The sequence below is a fragment of the Gossypium raimondii genome, chromosome 12 (assembly GCF_025698545.1).
Source record: "Gossypium raimondii isolate GPD5lz chromosome 12, ASM2569854v1, whole genome shotgun sequence".
In the NCBI taxonomy this organism is placed as follows: Eukaryota; Viridiplantae; Streptophyta; class Magnoliopsida; order Malvales; family Malvaceae; genus Gossypium; species Gossypium raimondii.
In genome coordinates this window covers 11,030,844-11,048,504 of record NC_068576.1, presented here as the reverse complement: position 1 = coordinate 11,048,504, position 17,661 = coordinate 11,030,844, and the positions used below count along the sequence as shown (strand labels likewise).

Genomic DNA, 17,661 nt, shown 5'->3' with positions numbered 1-17,661 from the left:
TTTAAATAATGTAATTATTTTTAATTTATATATGTGTATATTCATTGTTTTCTTATATATATATATTTTCCAACTAATATTTTTCTCATATTTATATATATATATTTATTTATTTATTTAATTTTAATAATGTAGATATTATTTAATTATTTTTAATATATTTTATATATATACATATTTATTTTTTCTAATATTCTATTATATTTATATATATAGGTACATATTTTTAATATTTTCAAAATGCTTAAATACATACTTATATTTTTAATACATATATTTTAAATTTTATAAATGTATATTTATATATTTTATTTATTTTCATAAATGCATCATATTTTGTTTATATAAATTTTATAATTCAAAATTTTATATGTAGATCATGTGTTTGTTTTTTTATTCCTCATAATTTCAATGAATGTATTATGTACCTTTTATTTTTATGTGTTTTGTTCATTTCCTTCTTTTGTTTCTCAGTTTATGTTTTCATTTATATTTTAAAAGCATGTTTTTTTTTTGCTCATTTATTTGATGCTTTGCATGTTATTGATTTATTTTTATTTATTTGTTTATATTATTTCTATGCCATTGTTATATTTATTACTATTGTATTTGTTATCACGATATTTATACATACATTATAACATTACATCATCTTTTACTCGAATTTAAAAATAGAAAATTTTCAAAATAAAGATAATACTCGTATTTAGGATTTTCAAGAAAATTGAGCCCTAATGTATTGGGTTCCGATTTTCTTCGTAAAATCTAACAATCGAGGATTGTTCTTTAATCAAACAAAATAAAACTTGTCATCGGGAATTCATATGTTGTGTCCTAACGTATTGGATGTGACACGTTGATTTCTCGAGATAAATATTTTTTTTAAATAAAGGAAATATTGAATGTTTGGGATTTTAGGAAATTGTGCCCTAACGTATTGGGCTGCGATTTCTTCATAAATTTTAAACAATTAGATAATTTCTTAAATTTTATTACACGATTTTTTTGGACCAACTCATCTTGAAGAGAATAAAATGTTGTGCCCTAACGCATTGGGTGTGATTTTTTTTTTCAAAATGAGAAAGTCTTAATAAATAATTTAATTTAATTAAGGATCGCATTTTTTTAACTCTCGACTTTAAGACATTAATTAAACAATTTGGTACCAATTTTTGGGCGTTACGAGGGTGCTAATCCTTCCTCGTACGTAACTGACTCCCGAATCCATTTTTCTGAAACTCGTAGACCAAAGTCGTTTTTTTGGTGATCCAATCACACCTTAATAAAAGATTGGTGGCGACTCCAAATTTTTGTTTTTTTTTTAGTCGACAACTAAATTTTTTTTTCCAAAAATTAAAAAATGGTTTCGACAAACTCCAACCAAACATATATACACAAATTAAATAAATAAAAATTTAAAAACATTTATACCATATGAATTTACCTGATCAAAACAACGAACAAGTTTAACCTCCAAAAACCATTCGACAATTTTGACTTTTCCCCGATTATCCCCGGTTTGATTCAATTCTTGATGTAAACAATTATTTCATTCAATTCATCAATACTATGACATGAATGAACTTATGAATTTTTATTTTTTAATGTCTCTAAAGTTTTACATTTTATTCAATTTAGTCCCGGAAATTGAAATAACAATATCTTTCAATTTTGAGGTTTAGTTTTAAAATTTATCTCAATCACATCCTTTTAGGACCCTCTTCTATCTATTATTACAGAAATTTACAATTTATGCACTTTAGTCCTTTTGTACAAAACTAACAAGTAAACTTTACAAGCTACTTTTTTTTTTCACATCTAAGCTTAAAACCTATCAATTTAACACCAATTTCTTCAAGAAATCAATAATGGCAACTTTCAAAAACTTTAATAGTTTTACAAATTGGTACATAGATTAGCTAAATGAAACTCTCAATGACCTCAAAAACATAAAAATTACATGCTTACCAAATCTTAGCCGAATGTTTGAAGCCTTGAAACCCTTTCTTTCTTTTTGTTTTTCGGACTCTTTTAATTTAAACTTATATAGTTTAATTAAATTTAATTAATTATCCTTTATTTAATTAAATCTTAATTAATTAAAAGTTAATTATAATTAATCAAGTTAGTGGATTTTAATCCCATCCACCACCCTTTGAAGAATTAAAATGGTATATTTATCATTTTGATCCTTTAGATATTTAAAATCTATAGCGATAAGACTTTTATAATTTAGTCTCTATATTTCAATTAAGCAATTAGTAGGCAAAATTAAAGGGAAAAACTTTAATAAACTATTATACCAACTTTGTAAATATTTTAATTTAATATTTATTGATTTAGTTTACGGAAATGAGATTTCGAAACCACCTTTTTCCGATACAACTAAAAATCGAGTTGTTACACCCTTTTTACAGGATTGTGTTGTTTTACAAGTAACTTTGTGTAAAATTATGTCTTTACAATACATTTATTCGTCACTAATTACAATTTAGACTTTTGTAAATAATAAAATGTTATTTCCTACCATCATTATAAACAAGTAACACTTCCACCGCTGGAGAGCTCGATGTTAAGCGTCGCTAAATCCTCTGTTTTCAACAATGAAAGGTTGCGCCTTTGTATGTGGAGAGGGGCAATGGGCGAGGGGGAGAGGGAGAAGGACGATGGGGAGGAAATATTTTTTTAATATTAATATATATTTTTATTTAATTAGATTTTAATGAGTTGGTGAGGTGGCTCTTTTATATTGGTTCTGGTTTTTTTTTTTAACTAAATATAATGGTAGGGGTCAATTTTGGTCACGGCATAAAGTTTAGATATGTGATTCGATAAAAAGATTAGGTAACTAATTCAAATAAAAGATATAGTTTAAGGGCCTCCTATTCAATTAAGCTATTTTTTAGATAGACTTAATGATTGAACTAACGGATATATCAACTTGAAAAAAGAAGTTAGTTAAGATATCATTTATGAAAAAAATTAGATATCAAAATGAGAAAATAACATAATTTAGATACCAATTTGTAAATTAAATATTTTTTAAAAATAGATTTAACTAATAGACTAAATTGGACTAATAAAGGTAAAAAAACTGTTTAAATACCATTTGTGGAAAAATAAAGTAACAAGATGAGGAAAATATATAATTTAAATACCAATAGTGAGTGAAGTGATACATCAAATGAGTGGGAGCTGTCCAGGAATGAAAAGGATGGATGAGCTAACGATGCTTCCATTTTGAACCTTTGTACTTGAAAGGAATCAAGTTCTTCTGTTTGGAACATCAGAAAATACGAGCTGGGGGACTCACGAGCCTCCTCTGTTCAAACTAATATATCCAGATTTCCTCTTCTATAAAGAGTTTGGCATGGCTGAGAAAAGCAAAATTTTGATAATCGGAGGCGCTGGCTATATTGGGAACTTCATGGTGGAGGCAAGCACCAAACTGGGGCACCCCACTTTTGTATTGGTCAGAGAGAGGACGATTTCTGATCCTGAAAAATCAAAGCTGATTGAGAGTTTCAAGGGCTCTGGAGTAACCATTCTTTATGTACGTGTCTTATACTTTGAATGATTTCACTGGTTTAATGGAGCTCAACTTTGGCAGATTTGTTTATTTAAAATTATCTTCTTTCCTACTTAATTTGGTGGTTTAAGGATTACCACAGGGTGATATCTATGATCATGAGAGCTTGTTAAGGGCAATCAAGCAAGTTGACATTGTGATCTCCACATTAGGCACACAACAGCTAGCGGATCAAGTAAGGATAATTGAAGCCATCAAAGAAGCTGGAAATGTCAAGGCAAGTTGTTTCAACATCATTTTACCTGCATTTTTTGTTCTTCTTTTGTTTATCAGAAGCAAAGGTTTTTATGAAATGGTGGGTTTCAGAGATTTCTTCCATCGGAGTTTGGCATGGATGCAGACCGTATCCACGCAGTGGAGCCAGCTGCAAGCATATTCAGGATCAAGGCTAAAATTCGAAGAGCAATTGAGGCTGAAGGGATACCATATACGTATATCTCATCCAATGCCTTTGCAGGGCATTTCTTGCCAAATTTAATGCAGGAAAATGCCACTGTTCCTCCTAGGGATAAGGTAGTCATACTTGGAGATGGAAATCCAAAAGGTAAATATGTGTACAAGCTTTGATCTGGTTTCCTTGTGCCCTAAATTATACTTTGATTATGAGAGAATGGCTATAACATTTCAATGCAACTTGTATTAGATCAATTACAGGATTGCAGCTGATAGAGGAATGGTGTTTTTGATGTTTCAGGTATTTTTGTCCAGGAAGATGACATAGCAACTTACACCATTAAAGCAGCTGAAGATCCAAGAACCTTGAACAAGATTCTTTATATAAGACCCCCTTCCAATGTTTTGTCTTTCAATGAAGTAGTCTCCCTATGGGAGAGGAAAATTGGCAAGACCCTTGAAAAGAGCTATGTTCCTAAGGAACAGCTTCTTAACATCATTCAAGGTAAAAACTCATACCAGTTGCTTTGTACCTTTTACTTCATTGCTGCTTATCAGATTATAAAATTCAAACAACTGGTTTCAATAGTTTAGGGGGAAAAAATAAAAAATGGAGTTGGTCGCAGTTGGCAAATTAAGTTTAAAATTGAAAGCTAAGTCAAAGCCAATGGCCAAGAAGAAAATATACAAACCTCCAACCTACCAGTTGTCATCAGCAGCTGTATTTTGAGCTTAGGTTCTTGGTTTCTTTTAATAATGGATGACAAGCTGTTTTATCCAATAACTATTGCTTGCATCTGAAGCCGAAACGATAGGCAGTTTCATACTGTACAAACCAGAAATATTTGACTATATTATGATTTATCAATGCTTCTTTAGCTTGATGATCCAGAGTTTGAACTTTGGGTGCTCATATTATACTAATTGAAAGTGATTAGTCTCAATAAAATAGGCTCAAGTGTTAAAGTTTGTTGAGAGTTGACTGATTCTTTTATACTTGAAGGACTTCAATAAATATGAAGGATGATAGCAGTGATTGTGCTTGGTTTTCTGCAGAGTCACCTGTTCCCTGGAATTTCTTTTTGTCATTCGCCCATCCTATGTTTGTGAAGGGAGAGGCTTCGAATTTCGGTATAGAAGCTTGGTTCGGTGTGGAGGCATCTGAGCTTTATCCTGAACTGAAATATACTAGTGTTGATGAATACCTGCATCAGTTTGTGTAAAATACACCAACTTTGTAGCCTAATAAAGAAACCATGCAGTGTTGAAACAACTTATGTTGCAGTTATGCCCTTGTTTGCAATCCAGATGACAACATTTCAAGAAAATTTTCCTTTTGATGTTTTTGCAGAACCTTTTATGCAACAAAAAAGACAACGGATAAGGCTACCAAATGTAGCTGGCCTTGTTTTCTAAGTTCAAAAGGTCCAAATTACCATCGCCAGATACTAAAATAACTTAATAAAAAAAGTTGTCCATGTTTAATGTTCCTGAAAGCCAACAAGTTTTCAGTATCAAGAGTCACCTTTACAATAAATTAATCAAATTTAAATGGAAAAACAAGGGGCAATTAAGCAGCTGTAGCTTCCCGGGAGAGATTGGACATGCAGTAAATGACAAGGACTTACAAACAATGTTACCCGAATGGAGATAAATGTCAAACACATGTTTTGACGCGATCCAGATTGTATACAAGTATCCGACATGGTATGTTGAGGGTTGGACCCTCAACAAGTCATGCATTGTTCTCGGTTAGAGTTTTGTCTCTCGATTCTGTCAAGAGTTTTGATGTGTTCACAAAGTGAGAATACCTTGTCTAACCTTACTCTCACTTCGTGAATCCAATAGAGTTCCCGATATAGTCAGACACAAAATTCCGACTGGAATAATATTGAACTTTTTAAGAGTTGGATTACTTAAACACGGCATTAAGTGAAAATGAAAAGTTTAATAGTGGAACTTGTTCGTCTGGTACCAACCAAGCAGCTAATACTACAAAGAGACATAAAAGGATGAGACAAAAGCATCCTCGAAGGAAGCTTAGAGATCACAAGAAACAAAATGTATGGAAGTTGTGAAATTGCTGGAATAAAACCTTAAACTGTTCACCCCAAAGGACATAGTCTTTGTCGCTGTATGCTTTATAACCATCACATTCCTTAGATTCAATAAGCATCTTCATCCACGCTTATTTGGGTACACTACCGCCGAATTCTTGCCCCATCCTAGCTTGTTTTAACATTGTTAAGACAAAACAAGTTGGCCGAGAGTTTTGGTCCAGTTTCAGAAGAAAAAAAATGGATAACTTGTCTCAAAGCAGTAAAGCTTCTAAGCGTCATTCCTCTACTCCAATGAAGCAAAGGCGAAGTGGTTATGAGCCATCAGATACAGAGACTGAATGGCAAGATCATCATAACCGAAAGAACAGAACATCCATGCTTGTTGAAGCAGATAACATGGTGTTCAATTTGCCTAGAAACACTAGTCCTTTGAGACTTAACCGAAAGGTACCTGGAACAAGTCCCCTTCCAAGGAGACACAACAGCAGGTCTCCTTACAAGACAAGGAGAGATGATGGGCGAAATGTTAGCCCCTTGTCGAAGTCAAAACATGAGAATCAGAGGCATGTTTCTCCTTATAAACCTGGAAGAGAGGACCATAACTTGATTACTGAAATGGGAAATGATAACACTTCTGGCTTATTTAGGAAGCAAAGTCGTAGAACTCCAAAAAGAGAGGGAAGAGCAACAATAGGGCAGTTTCTTGAGGCTGGTAAAGGGAGAGACTATAGCCGTCGATCAGTGACTGCTCCACGACAAAGAGGGGATCGGAGGACGCCGTCACCAATCTCAAGGAGCATGCTACACAAGCAAAGAACAGTTGGTGAAATCAATGAAATGGTGGCCAATGCAATGATTTCTAGAAGTCCTATGTATAATGCTTGTATGTTTGAAAGCACGGAGTCCATTTCACCTGGTGATATCTTCTTTTCTCGTGATGCTGGGGCCTCGCCAATGCAAAACAATGTGTTGCCAAATAACGGAAGCTTTGGGAACCATGTTCTCCCAAAGCCACCAATGTTCGAACAAAAAGATTTTTCTTCCCATCAACGAATGAGAGCTAATGGAAATGTTGATCCAAAAGCTCGAGGGTTCTCATCGAGTGCAGGCTTAAAGCTTAGCACTCAAAATAGTGAGATAAGTGATAGTAGTGGGAGGAGGAGTAGTGTAAACTCTGGGAAGTTCACCGCAAATAGACTAAAGGGACAAAGTGAGACATGGTTTGCTTGCGTGATGAGGAGAGGACCCTGCAGGACCTCAAAGAAATCATCAGAAAAGCAAGATTTCGATGAGGCCTCTTTCATTGGGAAGGCAATTGTAGTTGAAAAACTAAGGCAGTTTTGGGCTGATAAATATCAACCAGCTTCTTTGGATGGATTCACCTGTCACAAGAAAGAAGCTCAGCTTCTGAAGCAACTTGTAAGTGCTTTGCCAAAAAGCCTTTTGTTCCTCATCTGATTTCTCATCCACTGAGCATGCTGCAATTCTATTCCTTGACAGAAAAAGAAATGATGTGTTATGTAATTTGTAAAGTTCTTCCCTTATGGTTTCTTGCATCTGTTAGGTATCCTATGAAAGTTGTCTTCATATATTGTTCAAAGGACCATCTGGTTCTGGGAAAAGGGCACTAACAATGGCTTTCCTGCGAGAAATATATGGTGACCCTAGTTGGAATGTATGTCTCTAGCAATTTCTAAATAGATTACCAGATTGTGTTTGACATTTTAAAACTTGTTTAGGCTGACTCTAGTCTTTGCTTTTCCCTTTTTCATAAGGTATCTCATGAACTAAGAAAATTCCAAGTTCAGGTACTATATAAGCAACATTTTAGAGAATCTCACATTTCACTTATTTAGAGTTTTGACATCTTTGTGATCTGAATCTGGACAGGAGAAAAGGCCAATGCAAGTTATTGTTCCACTTGTTTCGAGTGCTCATCATGTGGAGCTTAATGTCAACTTGGGAAATGCTAAATATGCATTAATGGGATTGGTCAAAGAAATAAGCTCCTATTATGCAATTACCCCTGAAACCAGCACTGCTAGTTTTAAGACAAACCACAAAGGTTTGGTTTTTTTATTTTTTTTCTTCCATATGCAGTATAAGAAAACTTCCTCTTAAACAGTTTAAAGCAATCAACTTAGTAATAAAGTTTTGTTTGTGTTTATTTCAGTTATAGTTCTTCATGATGTTGACAAGGCACCAGATAATATTCATCACTTGATAAAATGGATAATGGACTGTCATTCGGATTCCTGTAAATTCATACTCTGCTGTGAAGATGACATAGATATCCTAGACTCAGTAACAAATCGCTGCAAAGTTATAAAAGTAGATACCCCAGTAACACATGAAGTAAGTATCCCTATAATTTGGCATTGTAACTTAATTATTTTTACAGTTAAATGTATATGGCAATCGTCATATACCAACATGCCTGGTTGGTTGCTTTCATTTTGTTCAATGACATGCCCATTGTTAGCCTTTCCAAGCTCCTCAAGAAAGGGAGGGTTTTGCACTATTGCAGTATGATCGTTATTACAATCCGTGACAGCTAAGGGTAAATGTGAAGTAACTTCCCTTTGTTGCCTTTCATGGAAAAAGATGAGACCAATACCATTTGTGATAATGAATCTTTTGGTTAAATTAGGGCATATAAAACATTGTGTAGGGTTGATCAAATAACTTGCCTTGCCAGTTACTTTCATTTGATCAACGTTAGCCTTCTGAGTGTTAACTTTGCAGATCATGGAGGTACTTATTCAGATAGCAAGGAAAGAGGAATTTGATCTATCCATGAATTTTGCTTCTAAGATTGCATCCAAATCAAAGCAAAACCTGAGGAAAGCAATCATGGCTCTTGAAGCCTGCAAAGCACACAAGTAAGAACTTGAAGCAGATCTCCCTACATTAATTTCCAATAAAATTATGAAAGTAAGCCATTTCCCCCACCCACCCCATGTAAAGACTGCAAACCATAGTTGTTGATGAGATGCACATGCCTAAGCAGCTATCCTTTTGCTGATGATCAACCAATCCCACTTGAATGGGAAGAGGTTTTGACAGAACTCGCATCAGAAATCCTAGCTGATCCAGCACATAGAAGGTAAGTTGTTCAGCTTTTTCTTCTTTTTATTCCTTCTATCTTGTGGAGTCCTATGAGGAAATGTGATTTTGATGGGGAAGTATCAACTTTTGAGTAGTCATCAAGTATAAATTTGAGTATTTTCATAATTTTACACTTGAAATTTGGGTATCACAACAAGGAAAGGAGACGGTTTTTAAAACTCATTAAAACAGAAATGACATTCAGCATATATGGTTCTATCAGATTATGCATTGTGCGAGGAAAGCTTCAAAAGCTTCTTGTGGATTTTGTTCATCCTAAACTGATCCTCCAGGTGGTGAATTTGAAACCCTCAAATAATACAATAAAAAGGTTACGGAGACTCCCATTGCTCTTCTCATATATATAGTTGATTTCCCAACATGCAGAAGCTGGTAGAACAATTTCTTAATCACGTTGAAGCTGGTTTAAAAAGGGAACTCTATTATTGGCACGCTTACTATGTAAGTTGCTGTCCCCAACTTATTTTATATGGTTATTGCAGACAAACAAAAAAGTAACTCATGTGTATTGTTACAGGACAAGAGGCTACCAACAGGAACAAGTGCTCTGTTGAAATTAGAAGGTAAGATGGAAATATATACTATGATTCAAACTTTGTCATTTCTTATGATGTTTCTGTATCTGTCTTGATCTTTGACATGAACCCTCAGCTTATGGTCATGTTTTTTTCTGCAGAGTTTGTGGCCAAGTTTATGGGGATATATAGGAAGAGTTGGTACAATTGTCAGCGTGTGTAATACTTTGTGGTGAACCATGCTTTTTTTTCAAATCATTTTGTGGGGTTTTTGAGAATACAAAATTGTAATGCAAAGATTGGCCATAATCCTGCTTGAGTTTGTGGTACCGTTGTATAAATATCATACAAGGAATGGGGTTGGATAAGAAGAATTAAGTTCACTTTGTATCACTGATATCCCATCATTGTTTATCTACAGAATTGGAGAGAATATTCCCAATTTATCTCACAATTCTGGTAGCCACTCACATCAACTTGGCCGACTTAGGAGGATGAGTAGTCTGTGAAAATAAAAATTTATATAGAGGGTTAAAACAGTCAGAAAAATTAAATAAGGAATAAAATAATTTCTTTTGTAAAATTAGAGGTATATTATTAATACGTTTTTATTTTTAAATTAAAATTAAATATATTTCCTAACGAGGCAGGCAACCGAACTCAAAAGCATTATAAAACTCAATTAGTGGGTAACACGTGGCACACAATAAAGAACAACCGCCTACATTTTCCACGTGTAGGCCAAGGGTTGGCCGTTCACCTGAACCAGCTCCTAAATATAAAAAAGAATAAGCTCTTCACATATCTCCGTCTCTTCATCCGTCAGATTTTGACCTTTATTTCTATCGAACGCCCCTTATTTAAGGTGGACCGACCGCTGAACGATGCCCAAGGAGAGTGTGAGAAGAAGTTAAAGAAGTGTATTTTCTTCTTCTATCACCTTCCATACCAATAAAAGCCTTCACTCAAAGAAGCCAAACACTTTGGATTCTCTCATTTTTCTGTAAGTTCCAGTTTTTGAGCTTTGAATCCGTTGATTTTGATTTTTTTTATTCATCCTTACCTTGCGATGATTATGATTATGATGTTCTTTTTCCTTTCGGTTGTATGGAGAAGTTTTTGAGTATTGAAAGAAGTATGGCAAACAATGGCGGAGAAGCAACAAGCGGGAAGAGCGCTGGATTCTCTCGCGTCGCCCTTAATGAAAGAATCCTTTCTTCGATGACTCGAAGATCGATTGCTGCTCATCCTTGGCATGATTTGGAGATTGGTATAATATACTCCATTTGTATTTGTTATTAAATCACTTGTTCATTAAGTCCATATCTGATTCTCACTTCAACTGTGCTTTACATATTGACGCAGGACCTGGTGCTCCAGCAGTTTTTAACTGTGTAAGTTTCTTTTCTTCTTAATTGTCCTTTTCCGTTATTGAAGTTTAAGTTTCTGGTTTCGAAAATCGTTGTAGAAACGGATTTTTAATTTTATCACCATCATCACCATTATCATTATTATTGTTTTGTTGCAGGTGGTTGAAATTGGAAAAGGTAGCAAGGTCAAGTACGAGCTCGACAAAACCAGTGGTCTTATAAAAGTAAGAGTTTCCTCCCCCCCCCCCCCAACTTGAAGTTAATTGAACAGTTTATCACTGAATTGAATTTTTTTTTTCTTTTATTTTTATTTTAAGATTTAAGTTTTTATAACAATTGAGGAAGAGCTGGTCAATTTATTCAATGTTCTAAAAATCAATTGCCATCTTCTTTGGAACTAACTGATTAAATTTCCATGTCCCCTTAAACCATGGCCTATTAGTTAACCTTGTATCTTATGACTCTTTTGATTATTGCTAAGACGATGGCCTTCTCCTTTAATGAGAATATATCATCTACTTCGCTGCTTTTAAACGATGAAAGTAATGAATTATTCTCTTAAAAACTAGGTTGATCGTGTTCTGTACTCATCGGTTGTTTACCCACACAACTATGGTTTCATCCCAAGGACTATTTGTGAGGACAGTGATCCTATGGATGTCCTGATACTGATGCAGGTAGTATCTGTTACACTGATGGACTCATGGACTTACTCAAAGAAATAATGCGGGGTTCATTGGGTTTTAGCTGATCTTATTAACTGATTCTTTGAATGATTTATATAATTTAGGAGCCTGTTTTGCCTGGTTCTTTTCTTCGTGCCCGTGCTATTGGGTTAATGCCTATGATTGATCAGGTAAAAAGCTTCATCTTCATTGCCTCTATTATTTTACTTGAATAGGATATCTAAAGGCACTTGTAGCTGTTGAGAAACAACAGGAGTGGAAGTACTCCAAGTTGCCAACTAAGGATGTAATCGGATTAAGCTTTCTCATGTTGGGTTACTATTTGTTCGAAGCCATCAATCTTCTGTGTTATATTTACTTATTCTGCTCCTGTTGAGTTGAGTGATTAAGTCCGAAATCGAATGTCCATAATAAGTCAAAACTATTGAATGAAGATCACTGACATTTAAGTTCCATGACTTCTGCATGATCTTTCTACAAGCTCCTATCCTTCCCCTGTTCCTCTTTCCTGTCAGATACATTCATTGTTGAGATGCTTTTGCAGGGCGAGAAGGATGACAAGATTATTGCTGTATGTGCTGATGATCCCGAGTTCCGTCATTACACAGACATCAAACAGCTTCCTCCTCATCGTCTGGCTGAAATCCGCCGCTTCTTTGAGGATTGTATCCACTCACATGTGTATTTAATTTTATCTTGTTAGTACTTTGAACTTTGAACTGCTGTCATTGTTGGTTTTTTGTGGTGATCTAACAGTCATAATGTGAAATTCTTTCACTAGTATATCCTTCACTACTGAATAACAGACAAAAAGAATGAGAACAAGAAGGTTGATGTAGAAGACTTTTTGCCAGCTGAGACTGCTATTGAAGCCATCAAGTATTCCATGTGAGTTAGTTTGAGATCAGCATTATTATGCATTTTGTTTAGAGATGTTCTTTAACCTAAAGATTAAGAAAAAGTTTTTTTCTGGTAATCTATCCATCATTTTTTCTTGTCTTACCCGAAAATTCCATGTTGTAGGGATCTATACGCATCTTACATTGTTGAAAGCTTGAGGAAGTGATCATCTTTGCGACTATTTGGTAAAAATTACAGTAAAATTTGGGTATTATATTAGTGTGCCCAGACTTAATGTTGCATACCTCTCGTGGTTAAATATTATCAAATGCTCAAGCTGTGATATTGATTTATGTTGCACTTCTTATACGTCTTCCTTAATAGCATGTAATGCATTGTCCATGAGACTGACTAATGGAAAGGCTTCCTATTTGGGTTTTCCACTTGATTTTACTCGTAGGATATCCTTGAATTGGAGTTGAACAATTATTATGTCCTCACGTCATAATCATAGTGTATCATAATATTATTTAAGGTATTTTATATTTATATGAAGTTTGGTACATTAATAATTCTATGTTGTATAGATTTTGAAACATTTAAGTGTTCGTGTATGAGTGTGATTTTACCACAAGCATTCAAGCTTGAGTAAATTGTAAACATCTTTGGGCCTTTGCTTTTAGCCTTATACTTTTAGGCCACGGGCCTCGAATGAATGTCATGCCAATTGGGCTTGAACGGATGATTACAGTAGTACCTGAGGCATTCATTGTTCATACTTCCATTACTGATAATCCATGTGGCCATGTGTGAAGGCAGAGAGCTTAACTTTGTGGGTAGCTTTAGCCTTGGTCCAGGAATAGAGTTACACTAATAGGAACCATAATCTATTAATCTCACAATTGTCTTTTGGTTGTGTTTGTTGTGGTAATTCCCCTCCGCAACTTATGACAAAACATGTAGTGCTTGTCCTTGACAAATGACCACTTCCTTTGATATTTTGTTTCAAAACTTGTTCAGTTTTAGAACATGCTCTACCACTCTGCAACTCTTATTTGTGAGACCAAAACATTTCTGCACTATATTTTAGCAATTCCCACTTTTTTGGCTTACTGCAATTGTTTTCTTTAATATAATAATGTCCACCTGTATGCTATAGTCTCCCCCTATTCTTCCTTCAAATGATTCTTCAATGATTCACATTTGAAAATGCTCATGATAAAATTTTGTACCTTTATAGAAAGCTAGAAACAATGATTGAATCAAATTGAGTTCGGTTTAAACTCTTTTTTAATATAAAAGAAATCAAAAAATAAAAAGTTAAACAAAAGCAGAGTAAAATTTCATTAAGTGGTGAAGATGGAAGAAAAATCCAACTCTATGCTGTAGATTTCCATTGATCATATCATGGGATTGTGTTTTGGTTACTTGCTCCTTTGAACTCTTAATTATATAATGTAATGTGTACTGATTATGAGAAGTATAACATTCCAAGTGGAAGAATGATGATTTGTGTTTGTTTGAGATTTGAATAATGTGTGTATGTGACTGACAAAAAAGGTGGGAAACATGAGGGTACAAATTTAGCCATCTTTATGGGAAAAAGGGGAATATCTGGCAAATTATGCAAACCAAATCTTTAATAAATTATTTGTTCATGTTATACCTTCACCAAATGTATTATACAAGAGCGAATTCACCACTTCTCACAATATACGAACCTATGAGTTGAGCAAACCCAGCAAACTACGTATGGCACTATGGTGGCATTAACATACATGTGACGTATGTAGGATTCATATCCATTGATTATCCAGTTGTAGAGGTGTTTATGGTTCAGGTTAGATTCATGTAAAGTATTTAAATTAAATTTTTAAGTCTAGGTTTGACTCAAAAAATGAGCTTATTCTTTTACGTACGATCGGTCTAGTTAAAAAGAAGAAGGTAAATTTGGGTTCAATTTGTCTATATTTAATCTTTTCTAGATTAGTTTTTATTTAAAATGATATTTAAGAAAATATAATATACTAAATGCACTAATAAATAATAAAATAAAAATTTTCTAACCTATTCAAACAGATAGAAAAACGATTTATATTAAAAATACTACCATAAATATAATAAATATTTTATTATATTAAACACAAATAAATATAATAATTATTTTATTGTATTAGATATAATTTTAAAATTTTATTTTTGAGTTAAATTATTTAGTTGGGTAAATTTTTTTAATTTTGATTAATAAATTTAACTATAATTAGACTAATGATTTAATATAAATATATATAATTATTATTTAACATATAATTAATATATTTAGCTTTTATAACCTAATATATTCTAGTTGGGCCATGCTTATGGCAGAAAAATCTTGTTCAACTAGGCTCTTCCCAAAAAATTCTTCTCAAAGCTTGACTCGTATAGAAAATGGGTTTTAAACTTTACCTAAACCCATTTTTTAGGTGACATATTTTTATCCAATTCTTTTATTTTTTGAGCAAACCTTCGAATTTAAAGGAATAACTTTATTTATGAGTAAACCTACCCAATTATGTTTAGAAGTCATAAGCTATAATATATGTGCAAGCTGAAGAAGTCGTAAGTCTGCTTTCCAGATCTCCAAGTCCTTCGTTTAACCAACTTTTAGTAGCTCTTCGTCTTGACCAAAGGTACAGTATCATCCGTATCACCACTTTATCTCCTGTTAATCACAATAGTGAACGATTGATACAGGCTGTCTTGAAAAAACTGTTTATTTATTTATTTATTATATTTTCTCAAGAAGTTTAACCTATAATTAACCCTAATAAAAGAAAAACTAGTTGTGTAGAAGTCCGCAGATATAATTAAAAGAAAAATAAAAGGTGAAAATGGCGGTCGAAATCAAGTCAGCCGAGCTTAAAGTATATTGTAGCATATGAAACACGTGTGGATTATTAGAGTTGTTGAACAGATTTAATTATCATTTCCTTAGAGATTTCATATTTGCAGCAGCCTAACCCAGAAATGAACACTGTTTGCAAGTTGCCAACACCTTACCCTCTTTTCTTTAAATCTACGGTCGCTATCAGATCCTTATCATGAAGGTGTGCATGCCTGTTTATGACCTCTATTCACCAACAGTTTCCTCATTTTATACCTAAACAATTATAAATTAAATTCATATATAAATTCTTAATTTTTTATCGAAATTAATTAAAATATGATACCATGTATGGTTTTTTTTTTTAAGTTTTAATGGTATAAAGATAATATAAGACAAGTACAAATATATGTTCAGCCAACTACAATATAGAATTCTATCAATACTACACAATGGACAAAAAACTAGCACAAGTTTGACTAAACATCGCAATTGCAAATGATAGAACTCAAATCCAACCTTTCAAAGTTCGAGACCTCAACCTTTCGCCAAAAGTACCAAGTATACCTGATCATAGGTTGGGCTATTTGGCCACCCAAAAAGTGGGAGGATTTGGACAAAAATATATGCTCGAAAAATAGGTTTGGACAAAAAAATAAGAATCGTTCTCTAAATGGGCAGAGCCTCAGGTAAGCTTTTTTTGGTCCGGCCTAGCCCAAAAAAAACTATTGTTGTTTCCATTGTTTTGGTGCTATTTTACTGTCATTTTACTATTATATTGATATTATTTATTGTTATTGTTTGAATATTATATAATTCTTATTTTATTGTTACTTTTACTACTATTTTAAAGACATTTGCTTGCTAAGTTGCACTTATCTTAGCTCTATTTAAGCATAAATATTAAATACCTTTTTTAATTTATTTTTAATCTGTTGAACATTTATTTTAATGTTTTAAGTGTATTTGATGTATTATATTTTTATTAAAAATAATGATATAAAAAATTTAATATGAGCAGGCCGAGCTCGAGTTTTTTTATCTAAGTTGGGTTTGGACAAAATTTTAAATCTATTTTTTGAATTGGATCAGATCTGGGCCTAAAATTATGTTGAGGCCCGACCCATGATCACCTCTAATACCAAGGCCTCATTTGCAATACCATGTATGTTATGAAAATAATATAAATATATTTTGTTACACCTACAATATGAGTGAAAAAATATTTTTCTTTTAATTTTTTTAATAATGAATATAGGTGGAGTGGTAATGAATTTGTATTTTAATGCTATTAAACATGTTGAATATGTGTTTGATTCTTAGAATTATAATTTTAATTATTTTATTTAAAATGATATAAAAGTGTAAAATGACCAAAATGTCATTATAATCATATTAATTATAACTTTTAAAAATTATTTTTATAATTGAATTAATAGTTGAATAATAATCCAATGATTTTGTCTAGGCTCTCACCTCTACTTGATTCACTTTAATATTCCCAACAATCCCTTCTACTTTACTCTTTTGTCATTTGTTTTACATTTAAATTCAATTATTTGAGATCATAAAAAATTATGTTTTTTTTTAAATGAAGAGTTCAGCCTTCAATTAAAAGATAGTTAATTATAATATTTTTTAAAACAATCCATACTTTATTTGTTCAATTAATCAATTGATAAAAAAATACATGTGTTTTTCATTATTATTATTTTTACTTCCTTTCATATGATTGTAACATTATAATTTTTTATCTTTGTTTTTTTATACAAAATACCTAAAATTATCCATAGTCCCTTCCCAACCTTTGAATAGGAGGATAATACGCTTCAGTGTACTCAAACCCATGTCTTCCTGCATTGGCAACAATACCGATGCCAACCAAACTAAGAGCCAATCGACCATCATTACTAGTTTTTTAGCATTGCACTGAATATATATACATTTAATTATTTTTATTATTTGATAAAATATCTTTATTTCAAGTAATGAGTCTAAGTAACTGTTATTAAAAATAATTCAATTATACAAAATATTGTTATTAAAATAATTCTACAATATTAATAATATTTTTTTGTATAATTTTTTTGTTAACCGATACTTTTAGGTTGTGTTTGGGTGAGGAATTTGTAAAAAAGATTTCATTTGTATCTAAGATTTTTAAATTTTTAAAAATGAATTTACTTGTTTGGGTATTTTAGAGAATTTTAAAA

At 32.6% G+C, this 17,661-nt stretch overlaps 3 protein-coding genes across 4 annotated transcripts; all 3 read left to right on the top strand.

Moving 5' to 3' along the window:
- The first annotated feature begins 3,182 nt into the window (after positions 1-3,182).
- On the top strand, positions 3,183-5,310 carry LOC105763272 (eugenol synthase 1). Of its 2 annotated transcripts, none has more exons than XM_012581420.2 (5): positions 3,183-3,553; positions 3,672-3,806; positions 3,896-4,133; positions 4,284-4,487; positions 4,986-5,135. In XM_012581420.2, the coding sequence occupies exons 1-5, from the start codon at positions 3,371-3,373 to the stop codon at positions 4,994-4,996; spliced, it is 771 nt and encodes a 256-aa protein (XP_012436874.2). In that variant the 5' UTR covers positions 3,183-3,370; the 3' UTR covers positions 4,997-5,135. The 2 variants fall into 2 exon arrangements, with proteins under 2 accessions (XP_012436874.2, XP_012436873.2); XM_012581419.2 differs by having other exon boundaries at positions 3,184-3,553; positions 5,039-5,310.
- Positions 5,311-6,279: 969 nt separating this feature from the next.
- On the top strand, positions 6,280-9,909 carry LOC105761974 (uncharacterized). The gene is made up of 10 exons (XM_052625186.1): positions 6,280-7,461; positions 7,607-7,717; positions 7,933-8,107; positions 8,216-8,397; positions 8,788-8,924; positions 9,053-9,148; positions 9,374-9,443; positions 9,538-9,612; positions 9,689-9,734; positions 9,848-9,909. Exons 1-10 carry the CDS (start codon positions 6,280-6,282, stop codon positions 9,907-9,909), a joined length of 2,136 nt encoding a protein of 711 aa, XP_052481146.1.
- A 612-nt stretch (positions 9,910-10,521) lies between these two features.
- On the top strand, positions 10,522-13,025 carry LOC105763270 (soluble inorganic pyrophosphatase PPA1). Its single transcript, XM_012581417.2, has 9 exons — positions 10,522-10,689; positions 10,803-10,956; positions 11,052-11,080; positions 11,215-11,280; positions 11,626-11,733; positions 11,847-11,912; positions 12,287-12,407; positions 12,549-12,630; positions 12,766-13,025. The coding sequence occupies exons 2-9, from the start codon at positions 10,824-10,826 to the stop codon at positions 12,806-12,808; spliced, it is 648 nt and encodes a 215-aa protein (XP_012436871.1). The 5' UTR covers positions 10,522-10,689; positions 10,803-10,823; the 3' UTR covers positions 12,809-13,025.
- Positions 13,026-17,661: the final 4,636 nt, after the last annotated feature.

Bases quoted from the DNA above. Each gene is read 5' to 3' on its own strand.
- LOC105763272 (XM_012581419.2), top strand. From the start codon at position 3,371: ATGGCTGAGAAAAGCAAAATTTTGATAATCGGAGGCGCTGGCTATATT. The intron at 3,554-3,671 runs GTACGTGTCTTA...GGATTACCACAG, and splicing joins CTGGAGTAACCATTCTTTAT to GGTGATATCTATGATCATGA. The intron at 4,488-5,038 runs GTAAAAACTCAT...GGTTTTCTGCAG, and splicing joins GCTTCTTAACATCATTCAAG to AGTCACCTGTTCCCTGGAAT.
- LOC105761974 (XM_052625186.1), top strand. From the start codon at position 6,280: ATGGATAACTTGTCTCAAAGCAGTAAAGCTTCTAAGCGTCATTCCTCT. The intron at 7,462-7,606 runs GTAAGTGCTTTG...TGCATCTGTTAG, and splicing joins CTCAGCTTCTGAAGCAACTT to GTATCCTATGAAAGTTGTCT. The intron at 9,613-9,688 runs GTAAGTTGCTGT...GTATTGTTACAG, and splicing joins ATTATTGGCACGCTTACTAT to GACAAGAGGCTACCAACAGG.
- LOC105763270 (XM_012581417.2), top strand. From the start codon at position 10,824: ATGGCAAACAATGGCGGAGAAGCAACAAGCGGGAAGAGCGCTGGATTC. The intron at 11,734-11,846 runs GTAGTATCTGTT...TATATAATTTAG, and splicing joins ATGTCCTGATACTGATGCAG to GAGCCTGTTTTGCCTGGTTC. The intron at 12,408-12,548 runs GTATCCACTCAC...ACTGAATAACAG, and splicing joins CCGCCGCTTCTTTGAGGATT to ACAAAAAGAATGAGAACAAG.